This window comes from Patiria miniata, unplaced genomic scaffold (genome assembly GCF_015706575.1).
Source record: "Patiria miniata isolate m_02_andy unplaced genomic scaffold, ASM1570657v1 HiC_scaffold_20, whole genome shotgun sequence".
Lineage (NCBI taxonomy): Eukaryota > Metazoa > Echinodermata > Asteroidea > Valvatida > Asterinidae > Patiria > Patiria miniata.
In genome coordinates this window covers 34,150,213-34,170,979 of record NW_024037059.1, presented here as the reverse complement: position 1 = coordinate 34,170,979, position 20,767 = coordinate 34,150,213, and the positions used below count along the sequence as shown (strand labels likewise).

At 40.2% G+C, this 20,767-nt stretch overlaps 1 protein-coding gene across 8 annotated transcripts in view; it reads right to left on the bottom strand.

The window, feature by feature from the left end:
* The window catches only part of LOC119728778, a 160,985-nt gene that overhangs the window by 60,288 nt on the left and 79,930 nt on the right, over positions 1-20,767 (bottom strand). For 6 of the 8 annotated variants that reach the window (XM_038201162.1, XM_038201159.1, XM_038201167.1 and 3 more), the window contains exons 46-61: positions 20,356-20,486; positions 19,341-19,462; positions 18,381-18,560; positions 17,237-17,427; positions 16,450-16,595; positions 14,466-14,599; positions 13,220-13,641; positions 12,277-12,404; positions 9,881-9,999; positions 7,999-8,193; positions 6,826-7,022; positions 4,574-4,684; positions 3,836-3,972; positions 3,221-3,348; positions 2,146-2,340; positions 1,074-1,276 (exon numbers count right to left, since the gene is read on the bottom strand). In XM_038201162.1, coding sequence (XP_038057090.1) covers positions 1,074-1,276; positions 2,146-2,340; positions 3,221-3,348; positions 3,836-3,972; positions 4,574-4,684; positions 6,826-7,022; positions 7,999-8,193; positions 9,881-9,999; positions 12,277-12,404; positions 13,220-13,641; positions 14,466-14,599; positions 16,450-16,595; positions 17,237-17,427; positions 18,381-18,560; positions 19,341-19,462; positions 20,356-20,486 — 2,739 coding nt within the window. The remainder of the gene's footprint in view (positions 1-1,073; positions 1,277-2,145; positions 2,341-3,220; positions 3,349-3,835; positions 3,973-4,573; positions 4,685-6,825; positions 7,023-7,998; positions 8,194-9,880; positions 10,000-12,276; positions 12,405-13,219; positions 13,642-14,465; positions 14,600-16,449; positions 16,596-17,236; positions 17,428-18,380; positions 18,561-19,340; positions 19,463-20,355; positions 20,487-20,767) is intronic. The other 2 variants (XM_038201163.1, XM_038201168.1) reach the window with 1 other exon arrangement.

Below are 20,767 nucleotides of genomic sequence, written 5' to 3'. Positions count from 1 at the left end.
TTTGACTCTTTCATAAACTTTGGAATGCCTTCAATGAGGGATTAAATCATTGACTAAGGCAATAATAATGTAATGGCAGGCGCGGATCCAGGGGGGGTTCAAAAACCACCAGCTCTGTCAAAAATTATTTTTTTTCATAGAAATTCATTACAAATAATCCAAAATTCCCCCCCCCCCCCCCCCCCCCCCCCCGCTCCGACACCCCGAAAAATTTATACTGGTAATACTATTCTGTAATATAGTGTTAATAAGCGTCATATTTGAACATCACGCGACTCTGGAATGCCTGTCTGAACCGGGGGTACGGTTTCCCTTTTGTTTAGAATATTGTGTGCAGCCTGAAATGTGTGTATATTGGAGTTTCCTAACGTGGCACACTTTAACATTTCCCCCGACTTTCCTCATGCAGTGTTGCCAAACCTCTTTGTTGACAGACTTTAAATTCATTCAGTTAAATGCTGGTACTATTACCTTAATAATGCTTGTTGTTGTGAACAATTTCAGTGTCATGAAAATTTAGTCCTAAATTTATAAACGGTGGCGTCCGGAATTGGGCACAAATTCGGCCGTGTGTTCCTAACAAGGCGCTCTTGAACAAATCTTTGAAAATCCCACGTTTACATTTAAGAATTTCTTTGAAGTTGATAAATTCCGATCATTATTATCTCCACTCACATACCCAACTACAAGTTTGTCAACAATTATTTTCTTATTTTTGGGTTTTAAAAGGGTTCAGAGTGCACTTCAAAATAAAATGGGAATTTTAAAAATGAATATAGAATTTCTCTGGAACTTTGTAGCGGGTACGTGAACTCAAGATTTATGAATGGGAATGCTTACAGCATGATGAAGTTGGGCTTTGAGGTAAAAAAAATTGTTCAAGGCACAAAGGTAAAAATAATTTGCTCTAGAAAGGCACAAAGAGGTGTAAAATCGAAGTGTGCCTCGTTACGGGCTGCGTCACGTTAGGGGACATCAAAAATACACCTGAAATAGCACAAGGTGGATCATCATATATTATTTGTATAAAAAAAGATGATCGATAGTTTACAATTCAAATTTTACGGACTCACAGTTTCTGGTTGAACGTCACCAACCCGTTTTGAAGTTCCTGCAACAGAAGGTAGGCTTCAGTCACATTGCCATGGTTACCAGGCAATCCCAGGATGCCTTGCAGGGCGGCCATGATGGATTCCACCTTGCCAACCACTCCATCCCAATCAAAGTTGGCTGAGGTGTCGTTTGAGGCAGGTAAGTGGTTCGCAATTTCAAAGAACTGGAAGGTTCATAAATTTTAAAGTTTTTAAAAAAAATTAGATTATCTCAAGAAGAAACAGTGTACATGGGGAATGTGTTGCAAATTAATATACATTATGCATTTTGGATATCTTGGAAGGTGTTCCTTGTTACTCTATTTTAGTCGCAATGAATGTGCGAAAGGTTCACTCATGCCTATCCAAGCGAAACGAAACAATTACCCTCTAACTCCGCCTTAGCGCATAAGGTCTATGCAAATACGACTAGCGATGGTTACATGTGTGTGCGCACTTGTTCACATGCGTACGGTGCAGAAGCACAATTCATTTTATCTGACTGTGCACGAAACTGTAGCGTCTTCATATCTGTCATAATTTCAGCAATTGTGTAGTTACGGACCCCTCTTTAGTTTTTGGTCAAATTAGAGTCAAGGATGTTTTTATCATTCCAAACTGACTTTTAAAACCTGACGCAGACTTCTCTCAATTCTAATGACACCTTTTTGTCTTTACGATTTGTGCATTGATTTTTTTCTTACTCGTTTTATCGATTTATGATGCCATGCAAATCAATGCCGTTTTGCACATTCATGGTGCGTCGGGGTTTCTTGTGCATGGCATCCATAGACCACGTAACATAGTGAAAAAGAATCTGGTTTTTTTTCCAGATAACCTGGCTTCATCTCCAGTTTCAGCTACATTTTGTACATCAGAATCACCTTTTACTATCATATATAACTTAAACTTTGGCCTCAAAATGAACCCATATTGAGGCAAAGTCAAGGGCCCTTAGTCTCAAGAAGCCAAAGCTGATGACAAAGTCGAGATTTCAAAAACTGCAATAATGTAAACCGCAATGTAGAGTCTGGCCAAACCAGGATCCACTTACTGATCGCATCAGGCTGAGTACATCCACCCCTGTGATGTTATCGAGCTTTCCAAAGAATTCCACACGGTCCAATTGACAAAGCTCCTCTCTCAGGGCCGTTTCATTCAAATTTGGGGGGTAGTAACTTGGATGGGGATAGTTAATTGGCGAGCAAAACCTCTCCTCCCAGTTACCAGAAAGATGAAGGTACGCCAACTGGACAAAAGAAATTGCAGAACACTTTTGTAAAGGACTGTTTAAGTCTGCTGGCCAATTTCTCAAGAAACAAATGATAGATTATCAATAGTTTTCATGGTCAGATTTGTATTAAATATCCTTTTTTCACATTGCCGAATCACAAATATACTGTCTCTATTCTTCAAATGGTTTAATTCTGACACATCGTTTTTTTCTCTCCAGTTTTAGGCATGTGCTAAAGATCTTTACCGTAGGTTTCTGGTGCGGCTCTTACACGCAAAAGATATGCTTGGATTATTGTCAGGCTGCAAATTATTTGACATTTGTGAAGTTATTATTCCATATCTTAACATGGTTTCATTTCTTTGATGTCTCATAACATTTTTTTTTTGTAGAAAGTATAGCAATTTGAAAGAAAATCGATTTTTCTTTTATGAAACTTGAAAACAGCAAGGACAGTACATGCTGACTATGAATTTGTTTTATGTTCTTGCTGGGGTTGGCTGGCTGGTTTGAATCTCATAACAGCAGCAGGTATCACAAACAAAGACTTGCGACGGAAATGTTTTTGCATGTAACTTTCAATATGTTTCAGTAAAATTCCAAAGCTTATTTTTATACAGTAGAACTTCTCTATAATGAGCACAATCGTAGTCCCCAAAAGATTTTTCAGCACAGTCCTCATTTGTAACAGGGATTTCAGCAAACACAGTTCAGTAACATCTTCAATGAAATATGGGATGCTAAAGGGTTCGTTCATTACAGCTGTACATGTATGTGGGGTTCAGCAGAGTATAAATTGTAATAGTTAAACAAAAGTTTGGAAATGCAAATCCTACTTGATTCAATATCTTAAAAAACCTCTTAACTTTCAAACTAATTTGATTATTAAACTCACCTCCGATATTGGATGGAACCTATCCGCTACAATTTGCAATGCTAACTCAGGGGAGGCTGTGCCCAGTGCCTCTTGTAAGAACCTATCCAGTACAGTCCGGTTGTACAAGAATGCTGGTATGGCTTCACCTATATTTCACATACCAAAATAGTCAACAACAAAATTAAATTTTTTGCGAAGCAACATAATAGACTGGCGACCAATGAAATATTTGCACAAGTTCATGTATGAAGTGTTCTGAATCCTAATGGAAGGAACCACTGTTGACTAATGCCAATTCACTCATTAAATTAACATACATGACGAGTAACTATTCAATCTGTTATCTTCTACGAATAGGGTAAGAAACTAAGACCAACACTATCCCTTAGGTGATTTCTGTGGATTCTATCCAGGAGAATATACCTCGTACCTGTTGGGTAGCCAATGAAATGTGTAAAATGTAAATAAGCTCTTTAATATGTATGAGATGGAAATAAGGCCCATACCTCCCACATGAAGATCTCTGTGGATCCCGTTCAGGAGAATAAACCTTATACAACTAAGGTAGCCAATGAAAATTGTAACATGTAAATTTGTCCATTAATATGTATGAGATGAAGCTAAGGCCCATACCTCCTTGATGAAGGTCTGTGTTGATTCCATCCAGGATTACGTTAGCAAACTCCAAGTAGGGTCTGACGCTATGCCATAGATCCAATTGCTTCAATATGGCTTCCAGCTGAGGCAGAGCATCCAGCTGCATGCCGTTGCTGCGTGAGAAAACGGGTGAGAAACAGTGAGGGCAAGGGTACTACAATCTCATTTGTGAGTCAAGTATGATTCTGAGATAGAACCTTGTAAACTCAATATTTTTCAGAAACTGCAGATTTCCAACACTTATACTCCCTCAATCCCCACAACCAAGCTCCCTTTTTGTTTGCCCCCCCCCCCCCCCCACATTAACCCAATAAGGGTGGGAGGGGTTGCTGATAGTGGTGGGATTTAAATCCGGATATTTTAATATTCGGTCTGAAATCCACTGTTCAGTTTCGATTTTGGAAACCGGATGTTCGAAACTAACCTCAAAAAAATTAATCCTTCCAGTTTTTGTGCCACAGGCTAAAGAAAACAACTGGAACATCCCCCAATTTGCTGCATGGTCTGTGATTGTAACTTCATTCACTTGCTAGCAGCCTTCTTGGTACATGAATAGCCTGCCCATTTGACTTATCAGAGAGTTCCCATCACATATATGAGTTGACAGACTGATGTCTTGCCTTTTAATTAGTAGCCAGGCACATGAGATATACTTTCAGCCCTTGCATTTTGGGTTAGGCTTTTTCCATTGAGCAAATAAAGTTACAGACGTACCTGTTAAGCGCATTGGACAAGTTAATGGATGCGTAGAAAGAGTCACGAATCTGAACCACAATTGTGTCGTCTTGGAAGTACGGCCGAATGTCTTCAAGAACTTGGATCAGGCTGTTAACAAAAGATACGAGAGAGTTGTAATTGAGTCATGACAAGTTATATGTCAATGACAAGTCAATGACCAGTCACATTGCATGTCATTCGGTCTCAAGTCATGTGATGAACAATTCAAACTAACGGTGGCAAAGGCATTACATTGTCAGTATTCTTTCTGTTATTTGTAAACTGACTTGTGATTGACTTTTTCCAAAGACTTTGTCCGTTTTCTTATTTAGGGCTGATTGAGATTTGTCGTAAACGAAAATGCGGAAAAATTTTTGGATTTCAAATTTACAAAAATCAAGGCATCAATCGCTTTTCAAAAGGGGGGGGGGGACATTTCCCTGATCAGAACTAATGCGAGCGCAAAGCCCTAATGGCCTGGGTTTCGGGGCCCGCTTAAAGGCCCCCAAAATTTTGGATTCTAGACACTCTGAGGTGCAATCTGAGGCAACTTCTGACCACTTTAACCATCTTTTCTTTAGCAAAAGATTATTATTTAAAAATCATTTTGAGTTTGGAGTAATTGAATCAGCTATTCTGAGCTATAGAATCATACATAGGCTACAATTTTTATTCGGGGATGACAAACGTGCGAAGGGGGCAAATGATTTGGTATCACCCCACTTTAAAAAGTGGGGGGAAGGGGGACTTGTCCCCCCGTCCCCCACCAATTGACGCCCATAACAAAAATTGATTTGCGGCGAATTTATTCCAGGTTTCAGACTTTTTTTGTAAATGAATTTTCTTTGAAAATGTTGCACACACTTCAGAAGAAAATGTTGCCATCATGGATATTTTGGACACCCAGTGCACTTCTCTTTTGCATGAATGGACCCTCCCTGCCTGTCAATCATACAGTCTACACTGACTGATTGGATAAAAGGTTTCAGTCATCATGTGACTTGATCTGTGATTAATGTATACAAACCAAAAGTGGGCGGGACTTATTGGCAAATCTGAAGCAGGCCATTACAAGCTGGCCTATCCTCACAGTTAAAAATCCGGAATAGTCCATTATGAACTGGCCTATACTCACAGTAACAAATTTGGAATAGTCCATTATGAACTGGCCTATACTCACAGTAACAAATCCGAAATAGTCCATGATGAACTGGCCTACACTCACAGTAACAATTCCGGAAAAGTCCATTACGAACTGGCCCAGACTCACAGTAACAAATTCGCAATAGTCCATTATGAACTGGCCTATACTCACAGTAACAAACTTCCGGAATAGTCCATTACGAACTGGCCTATACTCACAGTAACAAATCCGGAATAGACCATTATGAACTGGCCTATACTCACAGTAACAAATCCGGAATAGTCCATTATGAATTGGCCTATACTCACAGTAACAAATCTAGAATAGTCCATTACAAACTGGCCTATACTCACAGTAACAAATCCGGAATAGTCCATTACGAACTGGCCTATACTCACAGTAACAAATCCGGAATAGTTTATTACGAACTGGCCTATACTCACAGTAACAAATCCGGAATAGTCCATTATGAACTGGCCTATACTCACAGTAACAAATCCGGAATAGTACGAACTGGCCTATACTCACAGTAACAAATCCGGAATAGTCCATTATGAACTGGCCTATACTCACAGCAACAAATCCGGAATAGTCCATTATGAACTGGCCTATACTCACAGCAACAAATCCGGAATAGTCCAATATGAACTGGCCTATACTCACAGTAACAAATCCGGAATAGTCCAATATGAACTGGCCTATACTCACAGCAACAATCTGGAAGAGTCCAATATGAACTGGCCTATACTCACAGCAACAATCCGGAAGAGTCCAATATGAACTGGCCTATACTCACAGTAACAAATCTGGAATAATCCATTATGAACTGGCCTATACTCTCAGCAACAAATCCGGAATAGTCCATTATGAACTGGCCTATACTCACAGTAACAAATCCGGAATAGTCCATTATAAACTGGCCTATACTCACAGTAACAAATCCGGAATAGTCCATTATGAACTGGCCTATACTCACAGCAACAATCTGGAAGAGTCCAATATGAACTGGCCTATACTCACAGTAATGAATCTGGAATAATCCATTATGAACTGGCCTATACTCTCAGCAACAAATCCGGAATAGTCCATTATGAACTATACTCACAGTAACAAATTCTGTTGTCCCTGGTTATTGAGAGCTTCAAGTAGTAGCGTCACATTCTGTATGGCATCTCCATGCATGACTTCAGGGATGCGCTGTAACTCGGTCAGTAGAGCCATCATTTCCTCAACATATCTTCCAAGTTGAGCCCAGTCAAAGTTAGCCATCGATCCACTTTGCTGACCTAGGATAACCCCAATCTGAAAAACAACACAAAATATCAGATACTTGCAAACAAAAGTTCTTATTCAGTGCTTTTTGGGTGTTCAAAATGAACCACTAATTTTGTTAGGGTAAGTGATCTAAAATCAGATCTCTCTCATGCACCAACAAAAGAGGACACGTTTTTACCACTTTTGAGAGCCCCTTGGACATGACACTGTGTGCGTACTGTTCTGGTTCGGGCGCAAAGTATGCGCAACTTTTTTATACTGAATGTGCACAAAGCTAAGCCATAGCGTCTTCGCGCGTGAGCGTCAGGCGTCGTTGGCACGCGAATACGTTCAAATTTAACTTGTGATCGTGTCGCAGACTAATCCCCGCCCCTAATAACTTTGGATCATTAGAAATATGCAGTGGATGGACCGGGAACCAGTCTAGGTCTCCCCCAACTCTTCTTTTTTGGCCGTTGAAGGGGCACTTGTGCACGGAGCCCATGGCCCCCATAAAACGGTGTTTAAGATAACCCAACCTAACAGGAATTTTTTTTTCGCGGCCAAATTGCCAACCTCAAACTTGGCCACAAATTTGAAATAAAGTATATTTTGAAATTAAAAGCCTTCCCTATGCCAGGTTTTTGTGTGTGTTATTGGTTAATAAATCAACTATACAGATTAAGTAAACAGAATACCACAACAAATTGGGTATCACGTACCAATAGACAAACATAATATAGTTACCAAATAAAACTAACATGTATGTCTTGTTTTTGTCTTTTCACTGCCAATGTTACAACTCAGTGCAATTTACCATGATTAACCTTGTCTCATTTTATTGTTCTTAATTTTCTTAATTATATCTTTTTACGAACCATCAAGTTCATGGCCCTCAAAATGCTCTAGTACCGAAGAATTTGAGGTTATGCAAATCGTGATTTGGCCGGAGTATGCAATTTCGGGCCTATTTACTGGCCTGCAACCTTTAAAGGTGAGAACATTAGGTCAAAGGTCAACCCACCTGTTGCTGCAGTCTCAGCACATCAATGTTGTAGATCCCAGACGCGTGACTAAAGAATTCGGTTTGGTTGAGCTCACACATGGCCTGCTGCACGGCTGTTGAATTTACTGCGGGCGGAAGATGGTAGGTTGTATCGAATATTGAACTGTTGCAGAACACAAAGTCCCACCATCCTCTGTTGTAGATATCTGCCAGCTGGAAAAACAACGTCCAATAGCATGGCATTCAAATTGATGCTCAAAATGTAAAGAAAAATCATAAATAAATTGGCAATTCCACACAAAAGTGGACGTGGGTGAAAAGTGGAAAATATTTTAAATCTTTAGAACTGCAAGCATCACAACCTCAAATGTGGTATCAAATTAAAGAGAACGACAAGACCTTTCATTTCAGTGGTGTTTCAGTGAGATGGAATATAGTCAAATGTATTTTTTTGTCTAAAGTTATGGATTTAAGGAAGTCATTTTGGAATCTTGTTACCACATGCAAAATGCAAGTGTTATAGTGAGTTTTTGTTTTTAAGGCAGAGAGAAAGGTTCACATTTTATGCGAAAACGTTTTTTTGTTTGGTTGAATTTGTTTCTTATGTTTTTACTTAAATGAGCAGACAAACTGTAACATGAGTTACCGTAACATGCATTACCGAAATATATCCCGCTGAGAGATTTCATGATTGATTATTAGCTAATAAGTGTTATGGCAGCATATGACCCTAATAATGTAAGGGCACTGAAAAGATTCTTCCAACACTGAACAGTATGAGGAAACTTGCAAATGCAAGGTTTTTACATTTTTGCCATGTCCTTTTTTTTGTAACGTGAGTTACTGAAAAATAAAAACTTACTGCCAAACCAACAGAAATGTATTCTGTTGGCCTCTTACTGGTAGTATAGTCACTTCACTTCAAAGGTTTTTCTGTGAGCATAATCCATCCTAAATACTTTGACTTCATAGAATAACAACACAGAGTTGACGGCAGACCCCGTTGAAACGTAACGCAAGTTACCACGGAATTACCCAAATGACCAAGATTACGGCAATTCCTACTGAGTTGTATATAAATTTATAAGAGACCACGGCAAGTTGCATCTCTCAGGGTTCGTGTTAACAGAATGGAGCGCTGCAGCAAATATAATGATAAAGTGCATTGCCTAAGGACACAAACAGACTGCTGAACTCTTGACAGGTTTGAACTATTACTTTGCAGACTGTCTGCAAATTTTAGCATAATACAGGGTGTCAAAAAAAAAGAGAAACCCAAATGTCGGGACTATTGTTTTAGTGAAGTTCGTCATATAACACTTTCAAATCTAGGATATGAAAGCCCAATTCATAAGCTTTCTTTTTAATAGAACAAGAATTATTCAAATCACTTATGTACTTTTCAAGTTACAGAATTTTAAACACAACCACCCTTTTAAAGTTCTGTCCACGGATCACAAAAAAGGTGTGTGTTCTTTCAACAAAACGAAAACAATTCACACACATCCCTATGTGATTTGTTTTCGTTTTGCTGAAAGAACACTTACCTTCTTGTGATCAGTGGACAGAACTTTAAAACAGTGGTTGTGTTTAAAATTCCGTAACTTGAAAATTTAAAGAGTGATTTGAATGATTCTTGTACTAAAAGAAAGCTGATGAACTGGGCTTTCATATCCTAGACTTTGAAAGTGCTACATGCAGAACTTCACTGAAACAATAGTCCCGACATTTGGGTTTCGGTTTTTTTGACTCGCCCTGTATAGGCATTCATTAAACAATGCAGATTAGCATTACAAGCTTGAAAGCCCAGTGGGTACTGCTAATAAGGATTGTGTCTGTAGACACAGCAGAGGGTCACTACTGAAGTCTGCGCTAAATAATGTCAAGGTACAGAGCTTACCGCAAACACAGAGAAGGCACTGTCTGCCAGAGAAGCCTTGAGCTGGTCTGGCATGACGCTCAGACTGTTCACTAAGTAATCTATAGCAGTGGTGTTGGCCAGGCCCATTTGAAGTTGAACTGTAAAATGAAATAGAAAAAACAAGTCAGGTGTGTTTACAAACACAAATGCCCCGCAACCGTGACAGTTTCCATGACATAACACCACTCTAACATCAAATGACATGTACCTTGGTCAAATGGAACGTTCATTGACAGCATTAGTGTCTTCTGTAGGTTTTATATGAATTAATCCCTAATCCCTATGATCTCAGAATAAATACAAGATTTCTATTGTTTTAGCCACTGTGACCTTGACCCTTGACCTTTCGACCCCCAATGCGATAGGCTCCTTAGGATTGCCAAGGACAATCCACAAACCAAATTTGAAGTTCATATGTAAAGTATATCTCAAGTTATCGCGCTGACAAAATTTCTTTTGTTTTTGCCACTGTGACCTTGACCCTTGACCTTTTGGCCCCAAATGCAAAAGGCTTCTTAGGATTGCCAAGGACAATCCACAAACCAAATTTGAAGTTCATATGTAAAGTATATCTCAAGTTATCGCGCTGACAAAATTTCTATTGTTTCAGCCACTGTGACCTTGACCCTTGACCTTTCGGCCCCAAATGCAAAAGGCTTCTTAGGATTACCAAGGACAATCCACAAACCAAATTTGAAGTTCATATGTTAAGTATTTCTCAAGTTATCGCGCTGACAAAATTTCTATTGTTTCAGCCACTGTGACCTTGACCCTTGACCTTTCGGCCCCAAATGCAAAAGGCTTCTTAGAATTGCCAAGGACAATCCACAAACCAAATTTGAAGTTCATATGTTAAGTATTTCTCAAGTTATCGCGCTGACAAAATTTCTATTGTTTCAGCCACTGTGACCTTGAACCTAGACCTTTCGGCCCCAAATGCAAAAGGCTTCTTAGGATTACCAAGGACAATCCACAAACCAAATTTGAAGTTCATATGTAAAGTATTTCTCAAGTTATCGCGCTGACAAGATTTGTCCGGACACACACACCCACACACCCATACTTGTTTCACATGACTAGTGTGGACTTTCCATTGCTTTCGTGTAGTTAAGAAAAACCAGTGAAAAAACTCATTTTTCTCAAACTGTGAAAACTCTTTCAACCCAATTTTTTTTCTATGATTCCCTTTAGTGTTTCTCTTCATTCTGCTACAGATAAACCTAACCCAAAAATGCCTCTAAACCTGTTTTCCAGAAATGGGGAAACACTGTGTGGACGTGGGCAAGTCCACACAACGTCGGTGCTACCTACATTATGTGGACGTCTTTTGTTCGGAAGTCCACACTGCGTATGTAAGACAAGCGCACCCACCCACCCACACACACACCCACACACCCACCCACCCACCCACCCACGGAAGGACAAGGCGGAAACAGTATGCCCCTTCGGCTTCGCCGCGGGGCATAAAAATCAAATTAAAAAACTCTTCAGGGCCAACACTCTCAATATCTTAGGATAGGTCACAACTCTATAGAGTTAACTGTCCACAGAAAAGTTGCTGAATTGCTACATGTAACTATGAACTCTATGCACAAGTGGCCCCCTTAACCGTGACGATCAGGAGATGATGGACATTTAATTGCCATTGCTGTTGTGCAGGTGTGTGGAACACACTTGTAATTAGTGGGGCGCCGCCACATTATGCACTCTACAGTTTCTCCATTGTGTCTACATGCCAGTATGACTCTGCACGAAAACAAACGCGAACGCAAATTTGTGACGTCACAGCAAGCTTTTGCGTTTGGAATTTGACAAATCTGAATACAATTCAACTCTGGTGAATTTCACAATGAATGTTTTGTGACGTCAAGTTGCTTCTTATTCGCTTTCAAACCAGCCTTTAAGCAGAAAAATGTTAGCACATTTCACAAGCTAGACATACTGAGGCTTGAATATGTTGTAATTCCTACTGTTGAGCAATTCCACCTGTGATGTTAATATCCTATCTTATGTGCTTTATGCTTTCCGTCTCTTGTGAATTGGACCAAGCTTCCAAATAGTAGAGCAACCTGTGCTTTCGACACTGTCTCGACACTGTCAAAGTGGGCCAGGATCCTGATGCATATAGGTTTCTTGCGGTATTTTTTTTTTGGAATGGAACTTTTTACATTGGGTCCCAAAACTCAGGCATTTTTGCTCTCAGGCTGTAGTTTCATATTTCAGGTCTCTGACATGAGAGACACAGACTCAGGGCTCCGTTTTCTGCTACCAAACCTTAAATATAGTTCTTTCTGTTATCTCCTGTTGTAGTTCCTTACCTGCTAATAGTTTTACCTGCTAATAAAAAAAGAAAAGAAAACCCAGGTTGGGCCTACCTTGTTGGCGCAACTGATTAGCAGCGCTTTCCAGGGAGAGAGTGAAGATCTCTAGATAAGGCCTGACAGCCTCCCAAGCTCCGGCTGATCTCAATGAGGCTTCCAGTCCTTGAAGAAGATTCAGTGTACTACAGGAAATACAATTCAAAGTAAACACACAATAAAAATCATCTCCTGGAAATTCATCCAACTACTTCACTAGGATCATTTGCATTTATACCCAAAGTAACTCACCAAATCATTATCAAAAATCTTACTTTGATTAAAGATCATACTGGTACTAAACACCCCATGAAATTATTCCGTCTGGCTTGCTGTCATTAAGAAGAAATCAAGAAATGTAGCCTTGATTTCCAACGATCAGCCAATTGACTGATTTTTGGAAACACAGAGTGTTAGGGATGAAATTGTATGTCGTGATCAAAAGGGTGTGCATGGTTTTTCACTGCTTTCTCGAAAAGTGTAATATCCACTGAGCTGAAAATTCAACAGGCTAGGTTTTGAACATTCTTCTTTGGATTTTGAGTGGTGTTATTATTGGAAACAAACAAACTGCTTGAACAGCAAATTATGATTCTATATGTCTTCAATATTCCTATGAATATTATTCAGCAAAGGAATAGGGTGCAACAACACAACTTTTTGGGTATACAGAATAGAAACATCCACTTCACTAATGTTTTGTAATGCACGTTGTCTTAATGCTGTTCAAGGGGGTTGGGTTGTACTTTAACACCACTCCTTGTTTTTTCGACTTTAATTTTTAGATCGTTAAGTATTCGTTTCATAATTGCACGAGGTGTTGACCACTAATTTGGATTTCTTGTGCCTGATATAGTTTTTCACTTGTCTTAATTTTATTCATGGTCAAATATGGCGAAAGTCACTCGGCATTCTCCTATGTACCATGATGCAGCATTTAATGCAGTTTTAAATAATTTACTTGTTGACTTGGTTGTCTGCGGCCATCTGTTGCAGGTTCACAAGCCAGCTGTTGATGACGTCCTGCAGTTGCGGCTCTGTCGTATTCCACCAAGCTTCGTCCAGGATAATCTCGGGTGGCATGGAGACTAGGTCCGCAATGATCGCCGCCAAACGGTCCCTGTTTTCCATCCAGGAGGTCCAGTTGAACGGCCCAAGGCTCGGGTCATTAATGATGATCTGTTCCAGATCAGCCTGGATCTGGCTGATTTTGAAGTGGTTGGCTAGCTCTAGCGGAACCAGGGTGAAGTTGACGGCACAAACGGCCTCCTGGAGTGCAGTGAGATTCGACGGGCTGCCCTGCGGGAGCTCGAAGAATGAGGCAAACTGATTGTTGGTGCAGAGAGTTGCAATAGGGTCTGGCGTCTCCCAAAACACTGACCACTGCAAAATAAAACAAAGTATGGTAACCGCGATGCATGCCATGTGATTTTAAACTAAAAAATTCTAATCACTATATGTATTGTTTCCAACTGTAGTCAAGGGCGGACCCAGAACACAATTTTTTTTTGGGAGGGGGGGGGGGGCAAAAAGAAAATTTGGTCCTCCAAGAAGTGGGTCCAAAAAAATTACGGCAAGGGGTTCAGGGCCCGCTTAAGGGTCCCAAAAAATGTATGGATTCTAGATGCTCTGTGGTGCGATCTGAGGCAATTTCTGACCACTTTCACCAATTTTTTTTGAGGAAAAGATGATGGTGTGCGCAGTGCCTGCCTTTATTGCGACGTCACTTAAAAAAGAAAAAGTTGGGGTTTTTTTTGGGGGGGGGATGGCCCCCCCCCCCCCATGGATCCACCCTTGACCGTAGTGGCTAATTGAATTTGTTTTCATTTTTGAGGTTGATATGCTATTGTCAGTAATCTTCAAGTGCAGATAAAAAGCTCAATACAAAAGGTCCAAGGAAAATGTTGGCCTGAATTGATGAAATTCTGTCCACAGTTGGCCCTAATTTTAATTTCCTCAAATTGCTTCTAAAACTTCTGAAAAAGTTTTCTAATTTTTTTTCGCAAAATCAGCAATTTACAGATCAACAGGCTCTCACAATTGGATAACTCCAAAATTATTGTTCCCTATACCTTCTGCGTTTTCACACTTGTTTGTTTTTGGTTTTTTCGACAGTCGGCTTTATATTTATGTACACCCTCCACACGCATTGCATTGGAGGTTGTAGTATAGCATGTATTGAAGTCTAGAACCCTATCTCTGCCTACCATCTCTGGTCGAATACTGAGAGACAAGAACACATCCACGACATCGGGTGCCACGTCCCAAAGAACAAACAAACTCCTCACATTGTCAGAGTCAGCAAACAGCCCTTCCAGTGAAGGAAAGGTCCACTTTTGTCCTGCACAGAAAAAAGAAATCAACATTGTTTTGGTTTTCCAATCCTGAAAAATACTAGAGGCCATACAGCCAACTAGTCTATGTATTAGACCATGGCACCATGGTCTATCATTTTTGAACATATTCACTGATTAATTATGCAAGACAACTGCATCTTGACCTCTAGATTTTGACCAATCAGCGGCGCTTTCTATGTCGCGTCTTCGGTCATTCACCCATTGTCCCGTCTAGACATGGATAAAAAAAAACGCTATACACACCGACAAAGGCTGTGGTCACATGCTCTGTATAATGTTACACTTCACGCGCACGGCTGTTGTATTATAAAACACTGCATTCAAATTGACCAATCACAGTTTTAGTCCTGATTTGGGAATGAAATGACGTCATGATTTAGTTACATCGACTCCGATTGACTGAGGCACAAGATCGCATAAATGTGCTTGCTTTGACATTATCAGACATTATACACGAGACTTGGCTCCATGGATAACGGGTGATACTCAGACTAACGGACAACCTGGATAAGTGCAAACATTGAAAATCTAAAGCTCTGCTGTTAATGTAGGGCTATACCGAATATATCAAATAGTTGATGATCAACTGACTATCCGAATGTGAATGTTTGAAAAACGTGATGGGTCCTAAGAAGATGAAGAAAAACGTCTGTGGTGATAATTTAATCTTGTAACTTGCGTGGTTGACTTGACCGAAATGTTGCATTCGACAAACAATAAAACAATGCAACTTAAACATGAAGTTTGAGAGGAATATCAGCTCTAATTCCATCTTTATAATCTTTCAAATATGTGAGGCATTCTGGCCAAATGAGACGGAAAAGGCCGTAGTGGAGACAAATGCAAAAAGAAACGAACAGAGGTTTTTTTTAATTGATATTTGTAATCTTTGATATGTCTACTACAGAAAATTTAACAGAAAAATAATAAATGTACTGAATAAAAGTTTTTTTAAGGAAAGCAATTGGCATCTTTCATTTTCACGACTACAAAACTCGAAATTTTAAACACCTGTTTCTCAATATTACACTTTTTGACATGTTGATAAAAAAAACTTTAAACAGCTATAACTTGTCAACGGAATGTCCGATTGAAGCGAATGAACAATATTCTGAGGAGAACTTTATTCTCTTTCCTAATACCTGCAAACCCTCATTTCAACCCATGCCCAGTTCTGTCTCTTCGTAAGATGGAATTTTTGCGTCGGGGTGATGTAAATCAAATTAGGTTTGCCCTTCACCGACATATATACACTGTATACTCAGTGTGTTACCTTCAGTGAAAGTTGGAAAAAATCACTCGGGTGAGACTCGAACCCACGACCTCCTGCTTTCTAGTGCAGATGTCTTACCGCTCGACCACCGAGCTAACGGGATCGGTTGGCCGGTTCGAATCTAATTGACATAGCAGCAGGTACCGCATTAACTATTCATAAAATGGAATTTTGCGTCGGGGTGATGTAAATAAAATTAGGGTTTGCCCTTCACCGACGTATATACACTGTATACTCAGCATGTTACCTCCAGAGTGACAGTTGGAGTGTCATTTCTGTCTCATTTCTCCAGAACGACTCACATATCCACTACCCCCAAAAATATATTGATGCATGCATGATGTTCTTGGTATTTTAATAAGCTCATTGTCCATTTTTGACAGACACACGCAAATCATTTAATTTCTGACTGGCACATTCAATTTAGGCTTGCACATGGCACATGGTCAAATGTGATCGGTGCTATCAAATTTAGTTATCTAAATCTGGCCTCCCACTCCTTAAATCTATTTTTTAGCAGAGTTTTCCTTAATTCTGCTACAACGCAAGGACCAAACTTACCAACAAACATTGGTATCTGGTCGATCAGGAATCGATTAATGTAGTCCTCAAGTCGGTACTGCATGATGAAGCTGTTGTAGAATTCACCTCTACCAGAGAGAGCGCTGTCAATGAATAGCAGCAGGTTGTCAAGTTCATCTCCAGATCTGTGAAGAGAAATGGTGTAAAAGAGTGTCAGATGATTATCGACAACAGCAGCAGCAGCAGCAGCAGCACCACCACCACAGTATCAACAACAGCAGCGGAGTAACAACAGCTACGCCAGCAACAATAGCAGCAACAGCAGCTGCACAAGAAACAACAGCAACAGCAGCAGAAGCAGCAACAGTAGATTGATTGCAAGAGCAGCAAAATCAGAAGCAACAATATAGCAACAATGAAAGCACCAGCAGTAAGAGCAAAACAGCAGCTGCGACAGCTTGAAGTAACAGCAGCAGCCATTTCAACCATCAGCAGCAACAGCAAGAGCAATAACAGCAGTACCAACAGCTGTAGGAATAAAACAGCAGCAACAGCAGCAGAAATAGTAATAAAAACAGCAACAGCTACAGCAGCAGAAACAGCATTAAAAACAGCAACATCTACAGTAGCAGCTAAAGCAGCAACATCTACAGCAGCAGCTAAAGCAGCAGCATTTACAGCTGCAGAACGTGCAACAGCAGCAGCAAACAGTAGCAACAACAGTTGTATCAGAGACTGCCGCTGCAGCGACCTTTCTCCAAGAACAAGAATTCCAAGTAATGAAGCGTTAACTGTCTTGTATCAATGCACACAAAGTATCTCTTACATGTACATGTCGCTACTCGCAGGATACAGAGATGCCAGAATTGCTTCCGTTTGTCTGAGTTTTGCGCTGAACCAATCAGCATCGTACATCAGCAGATTGGGAGGTGATTGGACGAGGTTAATCAAAGTCTGGACCAATGACATAGCAGAATCATAGGAGGCTGTCCAGTTCAGAGGCAGATTACGGCGCTCCTAAAACAAACAAAACAAAGAAATGTGACCTGACCCCACAAAACTCTTAAATTTGCTACTTCTGAGAAACAGGCATTTGTATACATTTTGCACAATGGAAATCAATAGAAACAGTCAACATGCTGCTGCACATTATATCAGCATATTTGTATATGTAAAAATTCTATCAAAATAAAGAGCAGATCGTGCCCTTTCTACTGCATATGAAAAACAATTCAGAAATACCCAAGACAGTTTACCCATTCCCATCGGTCGAGAGCCCATCACGTCGCCGCTTTAAACGGATGATAAAGACCGGATGGCTGGTTTTAAACAATTTTCCAGCGTCACATGACATTTGGACTCCTATGAAATCTAGTGCCTTTTACCGTTGTATTTGTTGAACATTCACAATGCTCATGTAGGCATGCGCAATACTACCAATGAGTCAGTATTTCATAGTCCTAAATTCACAACCAACCTCAGTATAGGCTGGTGCAAAGACCGTTCAAGCCACTATGGACAAGTGTGCATGAAATAAATGGTAGTTTAAATCTTGCATAAAAACAGCGCCCCCTATAATTCCCCCAAAAACAAGTGATCCGCAGATAGCATGTTTTGCCTTTATTTGCGGTCGATCCCTATATCTTTTGTGTTCATAAAAAGTCAAATTTTCTGCATTTTTTTTTACAATGACCTCAAATGACCCCTACATGACCTTGGACCTCCAATTTTGGAAAAGTTGTGATGAACCCCCACCTTAGGATCACATCTTCCAAGTTACATTGAAGTCCATCAAATTCTGTGGACAGAAATGTTTGAAGCATATTTGAACAATGACACGTGCAATGTTCGTTTAGGCGACACAAAAACCATGGAGGTAGCCAAAGGTGTCCTATGGCTGATAAGTTAATTGTTTTTAAATTTACTTATGTTGTATTATTTGACCAGGTTAGCCCCATCAGTTGGCCTACCTCAAAGAAAACAAGTTCTTGGGTCCACTCTGAGGCGAGGAGAACGTAGTCCAAGGAACAGAGCACCGAGTTGATGGCCGTTGTGTTCACACCGGGAAGGAATTCAATCAGCTCTGTCATGCCGGTAGAGTTGTCACAAAGGAGGTTGACCAAGTCATTGGCTCCGGTCAATGTTTCCAACTGAGAAAGGAAATTCAATCCATAAAAAAAGAGCTATATTATAATACCAGAGCTAACAATGTAGTTGGTTTGAACACAGACTCAAAAATGGCGGACCATGGCGGGCCATTAAGTCCGATTCTGGCCAGCGTGTTGATTGTCAGATCGACCTATGATATAGGGTCAACCATAATTTACATATCAACGCGCCTACCAATAGGGTTCTGCATTAAGCGTGACGCATGAGTGTGCAGGAGAAGTAGGCCAATCAAAACTAAAAGGGAGGCGCCACAGCCAAGACGCACAGCAACAAATGAGACATTAGAAGCCTGAGGTCGTTGCCTGTCCTCATGTATACAGGTTATGAGATCTGCACCCGATTTCACGAAGCGCTGCAATGCGTCGCAACTCGAGTTACGACGTGTAACACGTAGCAACAATTTTATGACACTTGCGATAAGTTGAACGCGTCTTAAGTTCCTTGACAACAGCTTAAAACACGTCGCAGGCTAGTGGTTGGCGCTACTTTCGACTGATTTGTGCTGGAGGGTCAAAAATGGTCTACAATCACACACACTCATAACCCCAAGATGTATTTAAAAGTAGTCTACGTGAGGGAATGAGCAAGGATGCAATTAAATACAAAATGTCCTGTTTCTTAGGTGTAAGAACAAATGAAATCTTCTGTCAGAAAATCTATATGTCAGAAAGTCATGACACAGGTATGCAGCCATCACTGAGGAGGCCATTTTAAATTTTCCAAAATCAAAAAATTTATTAAAAATATTCCACTGAACTCACCTTAGTCACATTGACATAGGATTGCGACAGAGCGCCGACAATTTCTGGGAAATCTTCCATCAGCCTCTGAAGCAAGTCTGCCGTAGTGGCAGGCAGGATGTCAAAGAAAGTGAAATTTCCTCCTGTGGGAGAAACAAATTGCATAACATTTTAAATTACCAAAAAAAGAAATTGATTTTATCTTGTCTTTAAAATGCTCTTTTGTCCATTACAATGTGAGCACTCGAGGCAGTTTTGTAATTGAGTCCATATCACAGCTTCTCAAAATCCATCATGAGTCAATCGAAAGCCCTTTTGTCCACAGTAAAGTCACATATGGTCAATCCCTATTTGTTTTGTGTTCTTACAAAAAGGCAAATTTTAATCATTTATAGTCAATGACCTCAATTGATGACCTTTGACCTCCAATTTCGGAAGACTTGTCATAAACCCCCACCCAAGGATCACTCCATCCAAGTGACATTAAAATCCATCAAATTCTATAGACAAAGAAAAATTTGTAGCATATTTGAACAATGACCTCTAATGACCCTACATGACCTCAGTAATCCGATGAAGAATTGTGTCTTCCCACCCAAGGGTCATTCCATCCAAGTTTCATGAAAATCCATGAAAGCCTTTGGAAGTTTTTTTTCAAAAACTTAACCAAAACTTTAACATACGGTCACATGGAGACACGAAGACCCGGAGATATGGTCATACAGAATTAAGGACTGGTAAGTGTCCCCCAAAACTGCGTTTCGGCGACACAATAAACTGGGACAAAGGCATCCCTTTGTTATTATTCATCCACTGTGCATTGTGCCTGGAATTGTGAATGGACTTGTAAATACTTGTGACTGGACCTGTGAGGGAATCAACTAAAAGACTTCACTCATGGTAGGGACTGGTACCCTGTGAATTAGGAGTTTGGTATAAAAAAAAAAGGATCAACAATTCTGAAAAGAAGGCATACATCCTTAATCCAATCTTGGATCAAGACTAGCAGAGACACAAAATTGGGCCCCATTCTTACCTGGGAGAGGTGCGAGTTTCATGTTGGCATAGTCCAGAATCGACGTTAGTTCCTTGAGTGGACCTTTGATGTCATTCCACCATGACTCATTCATAAACTGTGCATCAAGCTGTTGGAGCGCAGGTACCACACTGCAGGATTGAGGGAATAAAGGGATTAGTGGGATTAAGGGGATTAATGGGATTAAGAGGATTAATGGGATTAAGAGGATTATTGGGTTAAGAGGATTAATGGGTCTAAGAGGATTAATGGGATTAAAAGGATTATGAGGATTAATGGGATTAAGAGGATTAATGGGACAAAGAAAATTAATAGGATTAATGGGATTAAGAGGATTAATGGGGATTAAAGGGATCAAGGGGATTATTGGGTACATGCTTTGCTCCTATTCCTGTCCTCGCTACTTATCATG